This window comes from Sinocyclocheilus grahami, unplaced genomic scaffold (genome assembly GCF_001515645.1).
Source record: "Sinocyclocheilus grahami isolate Dianchi unplaced genomic scaffold, SAMN03320097.WGS_v1.1 scaffold1.1, whole genome shotgun sequence".
Taxonomy (NCBI): domain Eukaryota; kingdom Metazoa; phylum Chordata; class Actinopteri; order Cypriniformes; family Cyprinidae; genus Sinocyclocheilus; species Sinocyclocheilus grahami.
The window spans coordinates 815,758-839,439 of NW_015505180.1; the positions used below are offsets into that span (position 1 = coordinate 815,758).

Sequence of the window (23,682 nt, forward strand, 5' to 3'; positions counted from 1 at the left end):
TTATATATTTATATATATATATATATATATATATATATATATATATATATATATATATATATATATATATATATATAATAAAATATAAAAAAAGTTAAATTGGTTGAAATAAAATTTCAGTGGAAGTAGAGATGACTTATTTCCATAAAAAAAAGATTTATGCGACTTATCTCAATTCAGACTTTCTTGCAATTACAAGAATTATCAGAATGGTGAGATATAAACTTTGTGAGATAAAAAGTCGCAATTTTTATTTATTTATTTAAAATGTTTTTATTTTATATTTATTTATTTGTGGTGGGAAAAAACTATTGTGAAATGTAAACTTGAAATTCAGAAAGAAAAAAGTCAGAATTGCGAGCTATAAGCTCAGAAGTGTGAGCTGTAAAATCGGAATTTCAAGAAAGCCAGAATTCAAGTAATGTTTATATCTTGCAAATCTGACTTTTTTTTCAGAATTGCAAGTTTATTGAAGTGTGAGAGATAAGTTCAGAATTGCGCAAAAAAATTCATAATTGTCAGATTGCAATAATTGTGGTGGCAGACTCGCAATAATCTTTTTTTTTTCCATCCTGCCGCAGAAACAAGCTTCCATAAGCAGCTTGAAAAAGCCTATTCAGGTTAACATCCTCCAGGCTTGGAAATATTGTCACGATAGCCGATTTCTACCACCTTTTCCCACTTGTCAGAGGTCATTGTGTGAGACCACATTCTGGCCCCCTGCCGCTAAAAGCTTGCTACAGGAACTCCCAGCAGCCACTGGGGCAAGACCGCAGCAGACTGGCTCAGTACATTTTTCCACAGCAGTTATCCCAAAAATGGGTCACTAAGCATTTGTCAGACAAACTCAAATTGATGTGAGCTTGTGTCTGAAAATCTGCATGCAAGCATTTTACTCAAGACAAAACATTTAGAAGACAAATATTATGCAGTTTCAAAAAGAAATCTGCACCTAAATCCCAAGAGACTCTTGTTGGATGGTTTAGAAACATTTTCTGGAGCGCACCGAGTTGTTTTTCAGACAGCAAAGAACTGTCTCTGTTTGAACAACCTTTAACGGACAAAACATGGCTAATGTGTAGACAAAAACAAACAAAAGACTATGCTTCACTTTGAAGCACTAAATGTGGTGTGTATTTAGCATTGGTCCTATTTGCACAAACACACTTGGACCACACGAGTCATCAAACCCCTTCCCTCTCACTCTGCTATTATATATGAAGGTATTGTTTGCCCATATAGCTGGCAGAAAGTGATCTAGGGATGATGACTGCTTGATTTAGGCCACAGAGACTCAAGATTAGAATTAGAACAGACTTGTCTGATTTTAATCAGATTATGTTTGGTAGATGATGAGCATTTCTGAGGATATAGGAGACAAGAATAATGACATATCTGCACCTCATAATAAATACACTGCAGCTTCATCCCTCCTGATAATCAGTATACGGTAAAGCCACAGTTTTATTAGACTTAAACTACGAAAACGCAGATGTCACAGATGACAAACCCTGTAGGCTTTTGACCTGCATGTAATTTTCAGATGAATTCTACAGGGAACACATTTGGACAACTGAAAAAAAACATAAGGTTAGGCTGGTTAGCATGGCCCAGTTAACCCCTGCTGGTACATGCGGTAACTATGCTCTTCTGCTGCCATCTTTTCCCAGACAGCCAACAAAATTACTGACAAAACTTTTGATTATCAACAAAATCAAATACAAGACAAAAAATTGCATCATGATGATAATTAAACACTTTTACATTAAAACATACCATTTGTAAAAAAAAAAAAAAAATAGAAAACAAATATTATCAGTGCAATAACAATGTTTGCTGGGGGAAAAAAAATCGAGAAAAAAATCTCAGATAATCAAAAAAATTACAATAAATCACTGTACTATAATGTTTGAATATGTAGTAGGCTACCTTAATTTTGCACTTCTCAAATTATTTTCATTGAGTTTTCCGAGAAACTGCCATTGAGATGAGTGGGAACGTTAACGGATCTCTTTCGCCAGGTATTATAGACCTCCTAGATCCAGACTGAGGTTGTTTCAAGCATAAAGTCACTGTAGTGAGCCAAAGATAAGGAGCAGCTTCCTAGTTAAAACAGCAAGACACCAAACAAAGTCATTTCGGATGGACACGGCTGTCTGGCCTCCACTGGCATCTCATTGAAAAGTCTTACAGCTTCATCATCTCTCTCTTGCTTTTCCCTTCTGAGATGGAAATATCCTCACTGTGCCGGAGCTTGTGGATGGTGTTTGGAGGCACGAGCATCAGCGGTTGGCGTCTTATCAGCTCAGTGCACGCAGTCGAGGGACAGTCTGGAAAGCCCAAGGTCACCGCTGCCTTACATCTCAGAAAGAACAGAAAACAGCAGAAAACTGCATTTGGGATGCTTCTTTTCTTTTATTGATAGTGCCACCATCGCTAAGGGAATGCATTTTAAGTTTCCGCTTAAAATTCAACCCAATACCTACTGGTACTGCTTGTTTATGAAGGTAAAGGTGTTGCAAGATGAGGTCTGAATGTATATATTTATGCGTGTACTATCAGCAGCTAGCATTCCATACACATAACTTTAATAATGATCATAAATAACTAAAAATGTAATAAATAAAAGACTAAAACAGCCACAATCGCATCACTGGCAATCTCCATCAGAAATCTTGTTCCATTGCCTTATATAAACACTTGTGCATGATGTCACTTATGGGTTGGGCCAAAAGATCAGGCCCTGCCCACAAGCATAATATAATGAGTCTTGTCTTATTGTGAGGAATTCTGAGCTGTTCGGCTACAGGGTTGAGGGATGTTTCGCCACACAGCTCTTGTCGTGGGATGCTAGTGGGTTTTCACACCCGCGCAGCTGGTGACAAATCTTTCGCACCGGTGTCAGTTTCTCTCACCCTGTTTTGACATATGACAAGCGGAGTGACACTGCCCCCTGCAATCTTCCCACAGTTCCTCTCTCTGCATCAGGCGACAGTTTAATAGCAACCCACAGATCCTCAACACTGCTTACTGCTTGTGTGGTTTAGCCAATCAGGTGACTCAGTGCCCAAGGCAAATGTGGCTGGATAAGGCACAGGCAAGGTAAAATAATACAAATATGATGAATAAGAGGCACAGATGGGTATTTGAAGGAAATTAAACAAGCAAATTTTAAGGAATATTGCGGATATAATACAAAACAAGTGTCTGTGGCCTGTTGCAGAATAACAAAATAATTTAAACTTATCCAACAGTTTCTGTCAGGACCACTATCGTCAAAGATGATTGACAATTAGCATACAGTTTGGATTGGAGGTATGGTTCTGTTCTGGGCAAGAACACAGCGAGAGCAGCGATAACCCCCCCCCCAGGGTAAACAGAACAGAACCAACATAAATGTATTGCAGATATCGTTAAAGTTCAATAATGTTATGTACACATTTTAGAATTAGTCTGATTCAAAGAAGAATCAGAAGGCTGAATCCTGACTGACAGAGGAGGAGCTGGGGATGGAGGAGGGTAATTAGCTATTGAGCAATGCAAAAACTGCTGATAATACTGAGGGACCTTATATATGAATGCTTAGATAGGTGTTGTATTCCCATAGGTTGATGAGAGTCAGCTGATGCGAGCTTGACTAACGTGACCTGCCAAAACTAACGCTACGCTAGATTTGTCAAAATTAGGACTGGGTATCGTCAACTACTTTATTATATGATACTGACTACATGAATGCTGAGAGATGAATTCCTTGACTTTGTTCACATTAATCTCTTATAAAACTTAAGCTGTAATTACATTCTCTCCCCTCTGTTTCTCTGTCTCCATCTCTCTCTCTGTCATGACCTGAATCCATTTGCAAAGTCTAGTCAGCTAATAAAATAGCAGCAAAGACCTCATTGGACACTCAGGTTTTTTGAGGTGTAGTTGACTAAATCAAGTGGTCATCGGAGATGGTTCAGAATAAGAGTTAAGAGGTAAGAGGGGTGACAAGGAGGTTTCCATGTAAGTGCTAATCTGTTAATGAAACAGCCAAGTTATTTTGTCAGGGAAATTTGCATGGATATTAGTGATTTTAGTGCAAGCAAAACAAGAATGAATAAAACGAGCAAAACAAAATATCCCCTCGTCACCATGAACTAGTGTTGTATGGATTGCACTGCATAATGATTCTTCCACAAATATTTTAGGTTTTGTTCTACAGAGGGGAAAAATGACAGGAGTGTGACTAAATAAAGACTTCTCATTTTTGGGTGAAGTCTCCCAAGCGATGAAAGAGCAGTTTTTGCGCAAACAAAATGATCCTCTGGGAATGCCGATTCAATTGACTTTCAGTTTTGGTTTTAAAAGATCACACAAGAAAAGGAGTCGGGCTACCTGATAGCTGTGAATGCATGAAACCATACGGCTCTCAACCAGATTGCCTCGATTGGTTAACAGCCACACTGTGCTCGCAGAGACCAAGGCACCATGCTAATCCATGCAAGAGTTTGAATGGAAAAGCTGCTCTGTCTCCCTGTATCCTCCTGCCCTCCCTCCCATCTCACTCCTGTCTGTCGGTCCTGTGGGCTTTGGCCAACCTGCTCCAAAGCTGTGCTGTGATGTGTATGGAGCCAGACTGCACTATAGGGGATGCCAACTGCGAGAAGAAGTGACAGTTTAGCACATAGACAGGAGAGGGACAAAGCCATCCAAACACACCACAGGGCTAAACGTCCTTTGGGTTTTTAGCTCATTTATGATATGAGTGTGTGCACGTTCATCTGCCATTTGCCTGAATGACAGATAAAGCCTATCTAGTTTCAAAGCACTGCGTTGTTTGTACCTATAGAAATTGTTTTTGCGTGAGCTTGGTGAGCTTTCTGCATTGACAGCTTGACATATTGTGTTAAGTCACACGGTGCGTTTGAATATCTCCGACATCTTTACCTAACAAATACTCTGAATTGATTAGTAAACAGATGCACAGTCAGTTGCTTCAGATTTGCACATTCAGATGCTGCAGAGCTTCAGTGCACACAAGACAAGATCTGCAAGCTAAACAAGCATTTAGCATGAAGTACTGTAAATGCCTACAACAGGATTTAAATCGAAGCATGATGCTTAACCCCATTCATATCTACATAGACAAAGAAACACCACAGATGGTGAATACAGTGTCTACTGTCCTACATTATGACTTTAAATCACACGGATCAGACTAGATGACCTGTAAAAGCTTAATGTATATTTATCTCACTTTGGATCTGGCCTCTTTTGAAAGGTTTAAACCCTCTATTGCATTTGTGTGTGTGTTATTCTTGTTTAAAAAAAACAAGAATAGGCTGCAGCCTTGTGCCTCTGGCCTAAATCACAACCATACTGATATAGAGCTCTCGTACTCGAGTGATATTGCTCATATATATATATAAAATGAACTTTTCCACGACATTCTAATTTATTGAGATGCACCTTTATATATATATGACATATATATTTTTTTACTTAACATATGACTTTCGTCTTTATCTTTTCTATGGACCTAATTACTACATTAAAATCAAACAAATAATATTCTATAAGAATATCTTATATGGGTAGCCAATAATGGATAAATGTTTAATTTTTATTATTTTATTATTTTTAACATAAAAAACGTAAATTAATTAATAAATCATTTTCTATAGTGGCTTTGCATCCATAGTATCCATTCCAGTAATTCTGTGTACAGGAAACCTGTTTGAAAACAATAATTTATACAATTCCAGTGTTGATCTTTACACAGAAATTACTTCACCTTTAACTTTTAAGCAGTCAAGTTCAGTTGCAATTTTGCTTGCGTCATTATAAAAATGCATATTATATCAGGAATTTGGAACGGTGACCTTGCGTACTTTAAAATTAGAAGTGTCAGAACAGTCACTGATGTCGCCTTAAAAAAAAAAAAAAAAAAAAAGGTGCTAATGGTTGTTACAGAAAGCTACATTGTGCACTATAGAGTTACATTTATTTGATCCATTTTTAGCCCTAGAAGCAGTGCAGATATTAGCAATCTCTCTGTCGCCAGAATCTTCTCCCTCCCATCATTTCTTTCGGCTTAGCCTGATGCTCAGTATGCAAATCCACTGTCGTGTGCGAGTGCTCACGCGTCAGTCCAGTTGACAGCAGCATGCAAATGCGTCATCCCATAATCCCAACATGAAACAAAGAGGACACAGCTCCCTCACCCGTCCTCATGGGAGACAAACGGGAATGAGTGGCAGTAAAGAGGAGGAGAGGTGATTGACCAGGATGCATTTGCCTTTAAGCCCCTAGCAGCAAACACGTTTGCGGTTGCGAGTGCATCACAGCACGTAGCCTTGCTCACGCGAGCACAGCAGAGCTTTCATATCTGCATAAACAATGTCAAACGGCTGCCACATCAAATAGCTGCATTTGCCTGTTCTGTCCCCTGTTGTTGATTTTGTGATGACTGTGTGGAAAAAGCACATGAGGGGCAGATGCAGTGATTGACAGCTGGCAGAGGCTTCTCTGTTCCACGCAGCATTTTCCATAGCTGTGGCATTCTGCTGTCAGACTCACTCATGACGGGGTTTGGGTGATTAACCAATATCATTCCAGCAAGAGTGCTGTTGTACTGAATACCAGCATGGCTGCGGTTCAACCATATAGGTAAAAATAAAGATTTAAAGATTTAGAACATCACAATTGTAAGCAATTGTGTTATTATTGTGACAACTAAAACTGAAAATGTAGTTGTTAACCAAAGTAAAAATGATTAACAATTTGGAATAACTGAACCTAAACTGAAATGCATTTTTATGCTGTTTTTATACTCCAAAAAGAACTAAAATAATATTAAATTGGTCAGAAATCAATTTTAGTTTTAGATATATGGTATATTAACTAGAAATCATAAAAACTCACCTGAATTAAAAATGAAAATGCTACTAAATGACACTAAGCTATAATACACATTTGTAAATTATACCAGTTGGCAAATTAATACTAAAACTTAAACAAAAATAAAATAAACTAAAACTAGAAGCTTTATCATTCTGCTCCAGCTCCAATCCAGGTTTTACATTTTACCATGAGAAACCTGCTGTGAATGCTTCAGGAAAGAGAGAAAAATTACAGATTTGGAAAAACCCGCACCTGGCTAAACTTGGTTCTGACTTTTGGTCGGGAACACCACAAAACAAACAAACAAAAAAGTCCCAATGCAGTTGCACTCTTGAAACCAGCACTAACTGTAGAGTAATTAAAAACAGAGTATGTTTGTGCATTGGACTGTGAACGTCAAAAATCATGCTGTATGACAGGAGTAAGAAGCTCCAGATGTTTCTTTTAAACCAGTCGTGCATGATTTATGGCATACTTAATCAGATTGAAATTCAAACTATGTTGAAAGGAGTCAGTGTATAAAAAAACCACAGCGTGTCTTTTGAGTTATTCAAAGCATAGGAAATGAAATCAAAAGGTCTGCTGCAAAAGTGCTGAGTTACATGCCTCTCCTCATGTTCGATGTGATGCTTCCTCACCAGAACCTTCACGCGGCGTCACGCACATCCACATTATATTGATGTAATGCACAGGACTGCGGTGCAGCCTGAACGATAGGCTGTCATCGAGCTCCCGCCATCAGCACTGCTACAGACACGAACGACTCCATAAAACTGCTCAACCTTGACATTTCATTAAAAAACATTTGTATTTTTTCATCTCTGCTAGTCTCGCTTTCAATACTCTATTCTCTGCGAATGCCAATTGGCGGGAGTTATTCACAAGGCTAGTTTCAACAGACGACTCATCTAATCATACATCCATGTCCTTTTTATCTGCCCTATAATGCATTTCCTGCATTATCACTTTCTTTTTAAGCAGCATTAAGTCCTGTGGTCAGAAAGGACGTTAATTCCAGACAGAATTTTTACGCCTACTCATTCCAGTGGTGACCATATATGCACATTTATGACGGCAGGAGATATGGATTTAGATAGATCATTTTACAGCGGTCCCAGAACGGCTTGTTTGTGGTTGTTCAATTTAACCTTCTGGTCTGTAAGATTTGACCCCTGATTTATCAAAGTACACCTCCAGCATGCATAAATTTAGATGCTGCTTTCTTCTCTGAAACGAGCAGATCTTATTTGCCGATACCATCTTTATCTCTGAGCCAAACAGAAGAAGATTATAAACCATACTGCAGCATAAAGTTAACTAACCTTATTTTCTAGTTTGGAAATTGATTCAAAACAATGCTTTTTGCTATTCACATTGATTCATTGGGCAGATGTGTTTATCTAAAGTGATTTACAGTGCAATTCAATACTTTTTAGTATGTGCTAAAAAAACAAAACATACTAAGCTTCAGTGTGATTCTATGGAAGCTTGTTTCTGCCACGGAATAAAAGTATAAAAAAGGTAAATGTGACTTTGTTCCCCTCACAATTCTTACTTTTTTTTCTGAATTCTGAGTTTACATCTCACAACTTCTGCCACAGAATAAAAATGTAAAAAAATTAAAAAAAACAATTTAAAATTTAAATGATTTTGCACCAAAAATTATGGTATCAATGAAGGGTACCTGAACTTTACCAAAGTAAGGCAAGTCAGTGCACTTGGCAGCCATATTTGTAACATTACTGAGTAGCTGTAAAAATACATTTCTATAACATTTTTCAAAGCAGAAATAAAGTCTGACAACACAAATTGTATAAAACATTCTCAAGCTGGTGCATCTAAACACCAGTTGGCTCCTTTAACTGTAAGACAGGAGTATAGATAGCATATTAAGAATAAGATTCTCAGTTCTTCAGACTTAGAAACACTGAGCTAAAGAATCACATAAAGCAGCAGGAAGCATTTTGATGAAGTCTGAGGGCTCTCTGACCCTCCCATAGACAGCAAGGTAACTACCACGTTCAAGGTCCAGAAAAGTACCAAGATGATCAACAAAGTAGTCCGTGTGACATCAGTGGTTCAACTGTAAAGCAAAAAAGTATTCTCGTAGCTTCGTAACTTTACAGTTGAACCACTGATGTCACACGGACTACTTTGTCAATCATCTTGGTACTTTTCTGGACCTTGAACGTGGTAGTTACCTTTCTGTCTATGGGAGGGTCAGAGAGCCCTCAGATTTCATCAAAAATATCTTAAATTGTATTCCGAAGATGACTGAAGGTCTTACGGGGTTGGAACAACACGAGGGTGAGTAATTAATGACAGAATTTTCATTTTTGGGTGAACTAACCCTTTAACATAAAATATGATGCCTGCTACGTGAAAACTTCAGTCAGAACCATACAAAAAGTCTTGATAGCGGTTTCGGAATTCAACATTTCACTTCAGTGTCAACAATGTGAACAAGACATCTTATTTGCAGTATCTGACACCAAAATACACATGGACGAGCCATCATCCACAAGGTCATGTTGACTTCCGCTCAGCATGGCAATGCTGCTGATGGCCAGTCGATAGCGTCACGTCAGTGCAGTGCTTGATTGAAGTGCCAGCTGTCCGTCACTCAACAATTCCCCCAGTGGGTCACTAAGTGAGCTCTTATTGACATTACCATGTCCAGCTGTATCCTCCCTCTACCTACAGCCTCAGTCCATCCCCTATCACTGAGACTATCGCTTTACACGGCCGGATTGGCAGATCCCACAGGATTGACAGTGACTCTCTGACCACTGGGGAGCAGAAAGACAACATCAGTCAGCTCTTTGCAAGTGCACTTTTTCACAAACAAGCCATCCTGTTGAGTTTTAAATAACATTTTTAGGAGATAATTAAATAAAATAATTTAATTTAATGAATTTAAGGTGTAAGGCTAAATTTAAAAAGTAACAATACTGTACACTGAGAATAGTTAAGAGTAGAATAAAATTTTACTCAAATTGCTAGTAAATTTTACAAATAGCCTAATTACTGCATATACTGCATGCATATTTTAAATTTGCATACTGCTCACAGTGCATATACTGCAGAAATAGCACATATGTTAGCATGCTATTCCCAACATAGCCCAAGACTGGTAAGTCTTGCCAACTACATGCAGTGTTACATCACCTTTACCTTGTTAACAGTAACACACATGCTTCTCTTGAGCATACAAGTATGATGTTCGTCCAGCTTCTCCCAGCCCGTCTTCTGTAATCTAATTTTAGTTCGCAATTGTTTTCTCCCCAGTAGCGGTTGACACGGGGTAATGAAATTAAGCTCTATTACCTTCAGGGGCCATTCCACACAGAGAGGGGAAAAAAGAGAAACAAAAACAAAAAAAAACTGTCATCCTCTCCCAAAGCCAGGAGAGAAAAACGACCACATGCTGCACTAAAACATGCTGACTCATTTCAGTGAAGAACATGACATGCTTTTACAGACTTTAGGAATCACTTTGACATATTAGATTAAACTAAATACAACCACTTTTGAGAATAACACAAGAGAGAAGAGGTACAGAGAAAAACAAAGCCACAAAGATTGTGGCTGATGGCAAAACTTGACTACTTTTTCGTAAAAGTGAACATAAGCAACATAGTGTCTTGGTGTCATTCTGTGCAGCTATTGCCAAAATAATAGTTTTGGCTGTTTCTAATTAGCCACTGAAGGAGAAAATAAAATAAAAGACGGTGTTTTGGCTTAGCAGCTTGCACAGATCATTAAGCCAGGGTGCTTATGGGAGAATTGCAGGTTTGATTCTGCATTATGTCTTAATCAGTTTCGGTATTTTCTCTTTCACTAAACGATTCTCTAAACGAATAAATGCCGCCACAATCCACTCTGACTCACATCTCACTGTTCTCATTCTAAAAAATTCTAAAAAAAATGGCAACTGTCAAAGCCTAGAGGATTAAATGAGGATTTTGATATTCGTCCATTTCTTTAAACAGACGATATCTATCTACATATAATAAATAACGTTTTGTGGTTATTGATTTGTATTTATGTACCCAGGCAGGCATCAATTAATGTCATTAAATAATATTTTGAGAATTACATTTGTGTATTTTGCATAGCTTTATATATGTTTTTGATTTATTTTTATTTTTGGTTTCTATGTTTTTCTCCTTGGTTGATTTGTTATTGTTTCGGTATTATTATTATCATGACAATATTGTATGGTCATGTGACCTTTAATCACCTGGAGGTAGGCTTATAAAGTTTGCGATATCAGTGTTGTTCATTTGTCTGATGAAGAGCCTGCGTGCTCGAAACGTCACATATGCTATGCGACAGTCTTTTTAAAAAATAAATTTTTTGATACTTTTGGAGCTTTGGTGTTGCCGACTTTGCGTCTAAAATATTTCTAACTGTCAAAGCAGTGCAAATAAAACTGATGCGCATTATTCTTCAAGCAATATCTCCGCTATCATTTCATTTGTTCCTCAGCATTCAAATTTGCATGTGCTCCCTGTAACACATCTCATTTCCTTTAACAATGATGCAACTCTCTGAAGCACCCTCTTGAAAAGGTCAGAGATGAAAAGAGGCTTGTGTTTCCCACTCTGATTCGATTGCCTGTAAACAATGTTGCTGTATGACTCAAGACACGTTTGACATCATCTGAATGGGATGCCGACAAGGGCTTTCGGGGCCTAGATTGGCTAAGACAAAACACAGATTCAGCCAAGCAAGTTTGTGTTCAGCCTTTCTGTCACACAAGATGCTATAGATGGTTGGCATGCAAATCAGTTTCTTCTGAGCAGGTGCAGTCATTAGTTTCCTGTCAGGAGAGAGCACATGGCCATTTTCTACTTGACCTCCTGTTCATAAGGTGGACCTTCATTTACTATCATTCAGTTAGCATATGTTTATAAGACTCCAGGTTTGTACATACTGGACTACAAGGCTTCGAGTGCTGAATAATCTTAACTTAATTATGTCACAATTTGATTCCCAATTCGATTACGGTGTCATCCACCATAAACCGTCCTGCATCAATCATGTTTCCCATTAGCTTTCGATGGTATGGCCATTATGTGGTTAGATCATGCGGTTTAGTCTATATTTACTTCTGTTAGAGGGATTATAAAGTTGAAGTCAAGAAGGCTATGTGATTTATCACAGGATATTTACAGGCAGCACGGGAGTCTGATCTGGATGTCGGAACGGATGTGCAATTATCCATGAGGTCTGTGGATCATTCAGGGAATTGTGTGCAAACTTGACAAAAGTTAATTGCTAAAGAAGCTGGTTGTTCACAGAGTGCTGTATCCAAGCATGTTCATAGAAAGTTAAGTGGAAGGAAAAAGTGTGGTAGGAAAAGGTGCACCAGCAAAAGGGATAACCGCAGCCTTGAGAGGATTGTCAGGCAAAATCCATTCAAGGATTTGGGGGAGCTTCACAAGGAGTGGACTGAGGCTGGCGTCAGCGCATCAAGAGCCACTACGCACAGACGAATCCTAGACATGGGCTACAATTCCTCGTGTCAAGCCACTGTGTTGCTCAGTGGTCCAAAGTCCTCTTTTCAGATGAAAGTAAATTTTGCATTTCATTTGGAAACAAAGGTCCCAGAGTCTGGAGGAATAGTGGAGAGGCACTCTGAGACACTGAATTTTCTGAGACACTGAATTTTGGGTTTTCATTATCTGTAAGCCATAATCATCAAAATTTCAAGAAATAAAGGCTTGAAATATTTCGCTCTATGTGTAATGAATCTATATAACATATGGGCTTCACTTTCTGAAACAAGTGACAAAAAATATTGACCTTTTTCATGATATTCTAATTTTTTGAGATGTACCTGTAAGGTCAGTAAAAATTAACCCTTTAGGCCTGTTTACACCTGGTCATTTCATGCGATTTTTTAAAACGTTTCCATTTACACTCGGCCACATAAATGTGTCGTCGCAAAACGGATATAAATCCGATCTTCAATTCCCGCGCTATATTTAAATTTAGATCTGACATATTTATATTTAAACCGAGTTCACGTCAATGAAATCAAAAGATAAGCGCTGCATTTTATTAAATATCAGCTCATTTCAAGATCAAAGACCGCAATAGGAGAGCGCGCGGCATCAGCACTGGAAAGATACGTTTGTCTTACTACTTTTAATGAAGATGATTGTGTGTTGACCGTCTGTGTATTACTTTGTTTCATTCGCGGCAGTTTGCACGTCAGCTTGCTGAAGAGATACTCAGCTATTCGTCCACTGCGATGCGTGTTGCATTAGCGCAGTCATATCTGACTATAATGTCATATAGCCTATAACACGCTCTCACACGTTTAATATTTTAACATTTTGGGAGGAGTAAAATCTACATATGTGGTTTCAACAACCAGATGCATTTACACTGGTCCAGTTTCATCTGGAATGCGGCCCAGACCACTTCCTGAAGTGGTTTGAGCGATCGGATTTATATCAGTCTCGAATGGTGTCTCAGGTGTAAACAGCCCCTTTAAGTCAGGGGTTCTCAACTGTGGCCCTCAAGGTCCACTTTCCTGCAGAGTTTAGCTCTAACCGTAGTCAAACACAACTGAACAAGCTAGTCAAGGTCTTCAGAATTACTAGAAAGTTCCTTGCAGGTGTAGAAGCCCTGCTTTACATATATCCTTATCGTATTCATTGCTAAAACAGTGGGTGATCACATAGAAGATATTCAAATCCTGACTATACATTTCATCTTGAGGAAGCATAATCTCATCAGGTCCAGCCCTAAGGGAGCAGTCCATCATTTCAAGAATTCATGGCATATTCCAGTGTAAAAACTGCATTTAAAAGATCTGACATTTCAGGTCATGAATTCTGAGAAATCAAGCTTCAGTACAGTCTATATATTTCCCCCTCTTCGATTAAAAAGTATCTAATTGGCGAAGAACCTGTGCCACACATAATTACACACCCTTCCCTTTAGAGACTTTGAAAGCACACATTTGCTTGCAGTACAGCATTTACGGTCTGCTTTCTCAGCGAGGGGAACAAAGATCTGGCAGAACCTGACACATCTGGAAGCCCAACAGGTTACGAAACACAGAGATACAAAAACGACAAGAATATCAAACAAAAGGAGAGGGCCAACTACAGAGACTTCTCCTGGCCTGTTTCCAGAAGAGCTAGTGTCTAGTGTTCTGTGCTCTTGTACTCTCGTTGACATGCTTTTCTAGTTAATATACATTTTGAATGATGCTGACAGTCTGGTTTAGCATCAGTCTGCAGATTGCATAAGAAGCTTTAAGAAACCCTTCCACAATCTCCAGACAATCAAGCATTCTTTCACACCTGCTAGGCAGATAAATATTTCAGAAAACGCACAATGGAAAGTTACCACTCAGTATGTGAAACAGAGAACCACTGTTGCAAAGCTGCAACACGTTTAAAGCAATTAAAAATGAGTTAATGTTTTAGTAAATATTCATACAGCAGAGTCCGTTTAGTAAAATAACAAATAAAATAGTTTACTAAAGTCAAACCATACTTCTATACTGTACTTATTACAGAATGAAGTTATGCAACACTCATGAAAGACTGCATAAACATGATTTTTATAACCAGTAGCTCCCTAAAAACATTTAAGGGAAGATAAATTCAATACTTTGCTCTCTGAGGCATAACATATTTCTCTCAACATGAGAGACCAAAGCTGCCATTCAGGTAGCAAACGGCGTTTTATAATTTGCACCTAACTGAGAAAGGTTCCTGATTCATGTAAACCGCTTTCTCTCTTTCATTTCTCTTAAAAGGTGAAGTCACTGATGACCACAAAGCTAAAACGTTGCATGGATATAACTCTTGTATAATCTATAGCAATTTATATGACTATACCTGAGCACTTATTGATTCAGAATGCATGCTGTTGCTTACATGCTCACTGACACTACCCCATTTCTACAACAACAAAGTCTATATTATTATGTAACAAAGATTTTATGGGCTCCGACGTAAGAAACTAAAATTAGGCTGTACCCAAGTAAGCTTTCCATGAGATGTGTGGTGAAGTGTTTGTAGTCTGACTCTGTTTAAATTACACTCTTGTTTTTTTACACCACAATGTATTTTATAGTATGACTTAGCTAACTTCTATTTAAACTCTTTTTAAAGGATCAATTTACAACATAACCTTGCTTGTTTCACACCAACTGTTCCAATGTTGTGAAGGCTCTGCTCAATTTTATTGAGGCAATATTGCAGTAAACCATATATAAAGGTCATAACTGAGCTCTCTCAAAGGACAGCAAAGTAACAGTTCCAAGCCAACTTATAAGGGAGAGAAATACAAGCCAACATGAAAGTTCAGATGGCACAGGTCTATCAAATACTCTGTGAAAAGTTTTATGAGACACAAATAGTACTTCTATGGTCATTTCCAAGAGTCACAGTGTAACATCAAGTCACACTTACCAGAAACAAAAGGTGCAACTACAATAAATAAAGTTGCATTGTGAAAAAGTTGCAAATACTAGAAATTCACATTGTGAGATGTAAAGTTGCAATTTCCCCAACAAATTGTTTAATTGTGAGTGTCACATTGTAAGATTAAGTCACAGTTACAAGGAACAAGTTGCAACTACAAGAAATAAAGTTGCATTGCGAAAAATAAAGTTGCAAATACCAGAAAATCACATTGTTAGATATTAAGTCCCCAAAACAGTTGCAATTGCGGGAAAGTCACATTATGAGATTAAGGGCCCTATTTTAACGATCTAAGCGCATGATCAAAAAAGTGCACGGCGCAATTGCGCTTAGGGCATGTCCGAATCTACTTTTGCTAGTTTAAGGATGGGAAAAATGGTCAGCGCGCCCCGGCGCATGGTCTAAAAGGGTTGTCCCTATTCTCTTAATGAGAAATGGGTGTGTTTTGGGCGTAACGAGCAATAAACCAAATCAGAGTCTCATCTCCCATTCCCTTTAAAAGCCAGTTGCACTCGCGCCATGGTGGATTCGCTATTTACATGGCGGAATTTGCAAGCGGAAAAACTGAACGCTTCACTAGCGAGGAATTGGATCTGCTTGTGCACGTAATTCTGATACATGCAAAGACTATCCATTATGACATGTAGGCATTTTTATATTTATGTACACAGTAATAATCTTTTATATTTTTATCCTTGAATTTTTCATTTTTTAAATTTTTTGTGTGCTGCTGCGCATTCCTGTGTGTGTAATAAGCAAAGTGTACGCGCGTTGTGCACCCGCCTATAGGCGCATATTACTAACGCGCTCTTTAAATAACAAAAATCAAATATTGCACCAGACTTTAGACCAGGTTTTTGTTGGTCAATGGCGCAGTCTATTTCAGTTGCCTCAAAATAGGAACGCGCCAGCAATGCACCTGAACACACCTCGTTTTCAGACCAGCACGCCCATGGGCGCACAAATGCATTTGCTATTTAAACAACGTGGTGCAGGACGTGAAAATGACAACTGCGTTGGGCTGAAACTAGCAAAAAACACTTGCGTCGCGCCTGGCGTTGGGTCCCTAAGTCACAGTTATGAAAAACAACACTACAGGGAAAAAAAGTTGCATTGTGAGAAATAAAGTTGCAAATATGAGAAGGTCACATTGTGTGATATAAAGTCACAATTACCAAAATTAATTGCAATTGTGAGAAATGAAGTCACATTGTAAGATAAAGTAACAGTTATGAGAAGCAAAGTTGCAACTGCAAGAAATAGTTGCACTGTGATGAAGTTGCAAATACAAGAAAGTCACTATCACATTTTGAAGTCGCAATTACTGAAAACAGATGCAATTGTGAAAAATGAAGTCACATTGTGAGAAATAAAACTGCAAATACAAGAAATAGTCACTCTGCGAGATATGTTTCAAATACAACAGAGTCACAAAGTCAAAGAATAGGTTGCAATTGCAAGAAATAGACATACACTGTATATAAAGATATAAAGTTGCAAATTGAGAAAATCTGAGAAAATCACAAAAGGCACAAGTGCGAAAAGCAAACATCACAATTTTTCATAGATGAGGAAACTGGCTTTCATACGCTCATGAAACCTGGCACTTTCAATTTAAGTAATAACAAACAAGCATCTGCTGAATATCCTGTCAGAGATGTGGGAATGATGAATTGCCGTTTCATAAATATCTGACTTTTTCTTTTTAATATGACTTTGATGAAAAAAAAAAAGCTTGTAACACCTCATCTCTATTAGAAAGTAATAAAAGCTCTCTTACAGCATGTTCATCTAGTGGCGCATCTGCCCTGGAGGTGAACTCTGTGACCCTTTCACAGTTGGCTGGCATAAGCCACCGTGCCTGGCGTTTTGGGCCTGCCACTTCTCCTATACTGTGAGAACTCAACTGTGAGATTAAAAAGAGATAACGAACACAAATGTTGCAACTTACCCTCTAGCTAACACAGAGTCAACCCTGCCGCACACTCAAACACTCAGGGCAAGTGCAGGGCATTATTGCAGGATTTATAAAGTTTTTGAACTTTGTATATGCAGTTATATTCATTTTCTATTTCAGTTTTGAATTCTGCTACAACAAACTACCAAATTCTAGATTGTCAAAAGAATACACAAGAACTCATTTAATAGTTTAAAAGCATCCCATGGATCACCTGATGAAGCTGGTTGAAAAAACAAAAGCTATGAATATATGAGAAGATAACGTAATAAAATAGAACATAGTACAGTGCTTATAGAAGCGCTCATTGAAATGCAGCATTTTGCCAAGCGTGTCCACGCCGTGCCCTTATCAGCTCTGAGTCATGTGTTTGACTTGCCTTATTTCTCGCCGCCCACAGATCTGCGGAGGATGACAGCAGGATTTATGGGAATGGCGGTGGCCATCATCCTCTTCGGCTGGATTGTTGGGATGCTGGGATGCTGCTGGGACCGTGGCCTCATGCAGTATGTGGCAGGTCTGCTGTTCCTCATGGGAGGTAAGTCAACTCAAAACAAACCTACATGGACAATATAGGCTATTTACAGTATGTACACGAAAAATGTCATAATGAGAAGTATTTAAAAAATGTAGAAACTCATGTCAAGTTCAATTGCATTTATATATATATATATATATATATATATATATATATATATATATATATATATATATACACACATCCAACAATAAAAGTTTGTGTTTACATATATGTGTGTACTGTGTATATTTATTATGTATATTTTGTATCATTTAAATCCTTTAAGTGCTACAGAATACAATAAATTTATGAAATATGCTTAAAAAAACTGCCCTTCTACTGCCCATATCTTCAAACAGGACTAAGTGACCTTGAAATTTAAGAAATTATAGGTTGTTCTCCAAAAGCGTCTGCTAAATGACTAAATGTAATGTAATATATATATATATATATATATATATATATAGTATAAATAATGCGAGGATGTTAACATTTTCCCTGATGAACTAATTACAAATGATTAAATTATGCTTCATGAATGAATGAAATTTGGTCAAAATTCAACTTATTCATTTAGATTATTTTGGCACAATTTATAAAACCTAGATGTAATGTAATGTAATATGAATCAATAGCTTTTCACCTTGAAAAAACTCCTGCATCTATTGCTCCATCAAACTTGTCCAAGCTGGAAGTAGATTTGGAATCTATGATAAGTGATTTTGTCTAAAAAAAAAAAAAAAAAAAACATTGCGACAAATTTTTGGACAATAAATTAATTTAAAAAAAAATGTATGTAACTGCTAGGTTTCCCAGCCCTGATCCCGAAGGCACACATTTGGATGTCTGACTTATCTGACCCAGTCTCTACTAACGAGCTGTTGAGAAGTTGTATCAGGTGTGTTTGATTAGGAGGATTTTGAAAAAAAAATGTGTAGTGTTGATGTGCTTTGGGTTGGGAAACACTGCAATAATTTACCTGAATGGGAAAACTTCTCTCAAAAGTGTTTCCATCCGGGTTATTTCGATAAAAAATTTTTTTTTAAATCCCATAAAGTCTATTAAATAAAATATCAACATAATGAAGAGAATACACTTTAGGAATAAGAAGCAAATGACTTTAAATGTTTTTGGAATACTTCACAGAATAATCATAAACGAATATATTGTTATTTTAAGAAACATTTAATAAAAAAAAAAAATCACATATATAAATATATAATATTATACATAGCCTACACATCCATACGTATACTATTTTATATAATTATATATAATTAAACTGTGAATTTATTAAAAATATTTTAATAAAGTCTTGTATATTTATTACATAAAATCACACACACACACACACACACACACACACACACTCTAAAGTAAGACTAAAGTAAGTAACATGCTAACATCCACTCTCAGCAATACTTTGTGCTAAGATCAGTGTCCTAGACAATTTATACGCAAGTCACCCCATGACTGCATTAATTAATGAGTGACAGCCAGGAAGCCGGCATTACAGCAATTATGTAATATCAATTAGCTCCTGATCTCTTATCTCACTTTACGCCAACCAATATCGAGGCTCTCGACAGCGAGCATCGCTTTGTTGTTTTGAATGCACCCACAAGCTCATAACCTCATTACACAGATGCTCACACCAATCAACACAGCCTGTGGCCTCGTTACTGTGCATTTTGATATTCTGTTAACGCCCATCGAGCAGAGGAAGTGGCTGACTTGTTTTGCGTCATTCTCTCCGCTCCCATAAGTGTGGCGGCGGCGGCACCATAGAGAGCGAAGCGGAGACACAATTAAGATGTGCGCTGAATTAATGCGATGCCCTGAGCCTGAATAATGAGATGGCAATTAAAAAGCCAATTAAGACGCTAAATTATAAAGGTAGAAGGAGTGCTGAGGGTCAGATTATGGCAGGATGAATCCCCTCTGAATGTTCGTTCGGTAACATGGTGCGGGAGTTTGTTAGAGCTCTTTATCAACTAACATGTTATGACAGCGTCATCTATACAGGGCTCGACTTGCAGATAAAGCTTGTAATATATGTAACAAGGCTTGAGAAAGGGGAGTTGTGAATATGTCTGCAACTGCATGATGGAATGTCACTGCAATGTTATGTAATGACAACCTTAGCTTAAGTATAACAGCCAATGCAGCACCGCACGTTAAAAATAGGCTAAAATCTTTAGCAAATTCACTTACAATTATCAATGGATTTCTAGATTTCTCTTCAGAAATCATTCTAACAGGCTGATTTGGTGTTCATTGAGTTATTTTGAGGGGACAGCAAATTTACACTGTTATACAAGCTGTACACTCACTACTTTACATTGTAGCAAAGTGTCATTTCTTCAGTGTTGTCACATGAAAAGATATAATAAAATATTTTTAAAAATGTGAGGGGTGTACTCACTTCTGTGAGATACTGTATATATGAAATACTGTAGAATTTTTTTGTAACACTAAATGTTACTGTCACGTTTAATTAATTTAATGCATCTTTGCTGAATGAACATATTAATTTATTAAACTAAATAAATAAAATCTTACTGACCCGAAAGTTTTGAATGGTAGTAGATTTAAACATCTGTCTCATCGAAGCCAGCTTGTGATGATTTTGTTCTCCAGTCTTCTAATTTCAGTCATATTTATTTGCATGTATATACAGTCATACCAATTCTAAAATTATCACATTTATATAATCAGGAAAGTCAATAGAGACCAAAACTAAAGTAGAATGCACAGTTATACACCTATTTTAACATTGCTGAAGTGTAACGTTGAGCTCACAGCGAAATGGTTGGTGAACTAAACTTATCTTAAAAAAACTTGGTCATGCTGAATAAGGCATTAATATGTGCTTAATAAGAAACAGCCAGTATGCTAGTTATATCCATGCTAATAAGCAGCTAGTTAATAGTGAGAATTGGTCCCTAAAGTGTTACAAAAATCTATATATACCCAATATCTGTGTTTCCTGTGCTATTTTTATTTAACGTTCTTTTTTTTTTTTGCTGCTTATTAAAATATTAGCTTAGCATGTAAGACCACTATTTGTACAAGTCACAAGACAGCAGGGGTTCTCAACCCTACTTAAACACACCTGAACAAGCTTATCAAGGTCTTCAGGATCACTAGAAAGCTACAGGCAGGTGTGTTTGATTAGGGCTGGAGCTAAACTCATGTGGACCTCGAGGGCCAGAGTCAAGAATCACTGCTCTTCACTGATTTCCACAGAACTGAATCCCTGAATTTCTTTCAAAATCAGCACAGCAAATGTATTCAACTTCAGTTGGGATGTTGAGGCATACAGCAAAGGCAACTTATTCAGTTTTAGGATCAAAGCTACTGAAGTATTCTGATGATTGTCTTTCTCTTTTTCAGGCACATTTTGCATCATTTCCTTGTGCACCTGTGTAGCAGGCATCAATTTCGAACTGTCCCGTTACCCTCGCTACATGTACGGCCTCCCAGACGACATCAGTCACGGATACGGCTGGTCAATGTTCTGCGCCTGGGGTGGTTTGGGCCTCTCCCTCATCGCCGGCTTCTTCTGCACGCTGGCGCCCTCCATACAGCCGATCCCTCGCTCCACGTGCCCGAAATCCCGCCAAGAAAACGGCACAGTGTGTTAAGGGACGGCCTGTAAAAATCCCCAAGCCCTACATGTGCAGCTGGACAATGGGGGACAAAATACACACAAAAAAGACCATAACTGAAGATTAAAATCATGTGCATTTAGAATCATTTCTAATCTCACCAACCAGGCCATTTTTTAACCTTGTGTGTGAATCTACAACTGAGTGTCCTGATCATTTAAAAAGAGAAAAAAACAAAAAAACACAAAAACAAATAATAATAAGATAATATCAGTGGGACTTTCCGTCGTCAAGATCCTGCACAGGAAAACGTTTGTTCTGTCAAAGTTGTGACTTTCGTGAGCACAAGAAAACGGTGACGAATGAAGCAAAAAAACAAACAGTATTGCTCATTCCGATGCCGCAAGAATGGATATTGACATGTAGGCCGACACCTAAAAACTGCCAAACCTGGAGACTACTGTATTTGTATCTGGACGGCACCATGTGCAAGTATGGAGGTCCAGTGCCAAGGTCTGTCCAGACTAATCACGAGCTCCAGGACCAAGTTTCTTTCACATGAGGGGACAACAACTTTGATGCAGTTTGGATCTCTTGTGTCTAAACCCGTCGATTGGTCTCGGACTCTTGGGATGTGGCTAAAGGATCCACTCGTGCATAAATGAGGAAGACTTCAGGAATTGGAGATGCCTGCTCATGACGTTATGTTGCTATTGCTGTACAGCAAATTGTAAAGAGAAAAATAATACCTATAATATTCCAGAAGAGAAAAAAAAAATCCTAACAGGAAAGAAATTTTTTGGAGCATTTTCCATGTTTCATTTCTTATTCATGTCCATATGGTATCAGCGGACATTTCTAACATGCTCTCGGTTTTATTATGTGCTTCTTTCTTTGTTTTTTAGTAATTACGGTCATCATCAGTTTGAATGAGTGTGTAGGAAGTGTGCAAATTCTTTAGCTACTATCAATATAGTATGTGTGTGAGAGTGTTTTGCGGTCTCCATACAAAAAAAGGACAAAAAAAAGGTAACATAAAAAAAAAAGCATAAAATCAAAAACCTGCCTTGGGGGAAATCAGGTAGGCTTTTGCTCAACCAAGAATTACTGGAAAGGAAAGATTCCATATCCTGTTTTAGACAGCCGACCACTTTGTCCCTGTAGACACGACTGACGTAGTACGCAGAGAAACAGAAAGACAACTCAACATCACACTGATACTGCCTTAAGCTTTTCTGGAAGGAGGCATTTATGCCATTTGATGGGAACGCATGCTGACTTCTCTTCTGAAAGCATCCATGCGCTGACAAAAGAAATCCTCATTTGAATCCAACTTCCTGCTCTGTTTAACCATGCGTCTATTTACTTAAAGGGAACTCCCAAAACAGGACGTGATATGTAAGTGCCTCCTGATTACATGAGACAGCAGTGGTGCACAAAAGAGGTACATCTGTGGAATCGTGACCTCGACATGGAGGACAGGTGGCAAGCACAAGCTCAATACAATCTCTCAAGCTGTTTGCATTATTTCTCTGCTCACACATTCGTTTTCAAAATCTGAAACATTTTATTATCCATTTCACATTCTATAAACAACATAAACAATCACTTGAGCAGCCATAAAACAGCGCACTACAATGGGACACACGCATTGAGGGTCATTGGCGAATCGGCACACTCAATCATGCCAAAAACCTACGCTAGGAGATTTAGCTTTGTCGCAAGACAATGTTTACAGATTTCTAGAAGGGAGATTTGCCAAAAAATACCTGCCAGGTCTCTTTCATAGACTTCCTCACATAGAGGAATTCCAGAAAGTTCATGACGGCCAGCGGATCCACTAGCAGTTAGCCTGGTGTCCATTTAAGTCTGTCAGTAAACGAAAGGGCACTTACATATTTAAAGACTATGAAATATCCATGTTTATTGACTTTTAAGTCATATATATGTACTAGTGTACTCCTAAACATTGACAAAGCCAACCTTTAGCAGATTTAATGGGTCACGGGAAGACTCCCAGACTCACATCATCATAGAAAACCTAGGAATATCAGGTAATTGTGATTTCCAGCCCTGGAAAAGTAATGGAATTAATCAAAAGTCATGAAATGTCAAGAATTTCTATAGTGGATATATAGTAAGACCTTGCACAAAAATATTTCATTGCCCATAAATTGCTCTTCATGAGTACAATCCTTATTTTATTTTTTTATTTATTAAAAAAATCCTTAAAGCTGCAGTCCGTAACTTTTT

At 37.9% G+C, this 23,682-nt stretch overlaps 1 protein-coding gene across 1 annotated transcript in view; it reads left to right on the plus strand.

Annotated features, from left to right (window-relative positions):
• The window catches only part of LOC107590312 (transmembrane protein 178B-like), a 57,098-nt gene extending 33,903 nt beyond the window's left edge, over positions 1 to 23,195 (plus strand). The window contains exons 3-4 of the mRNA XM_016279049.1: positions 17,699 to 17,836; positions 21,215 to 23,195. Coding sequence (XP_016134535.1) covers positions 17,699 to 17,836; positions 21,215 to 21,465 — 389 coding nt within the window. The 3' untranslated portion in view covers positions 21,466 to 23,195. The remainder of the gene's footprint in view (positions 1 to 17,698; positions 17,837 to 21,214) is intronic.
• Positions 23,196 to 23,682: the final 487 nt, after the last annotated feature.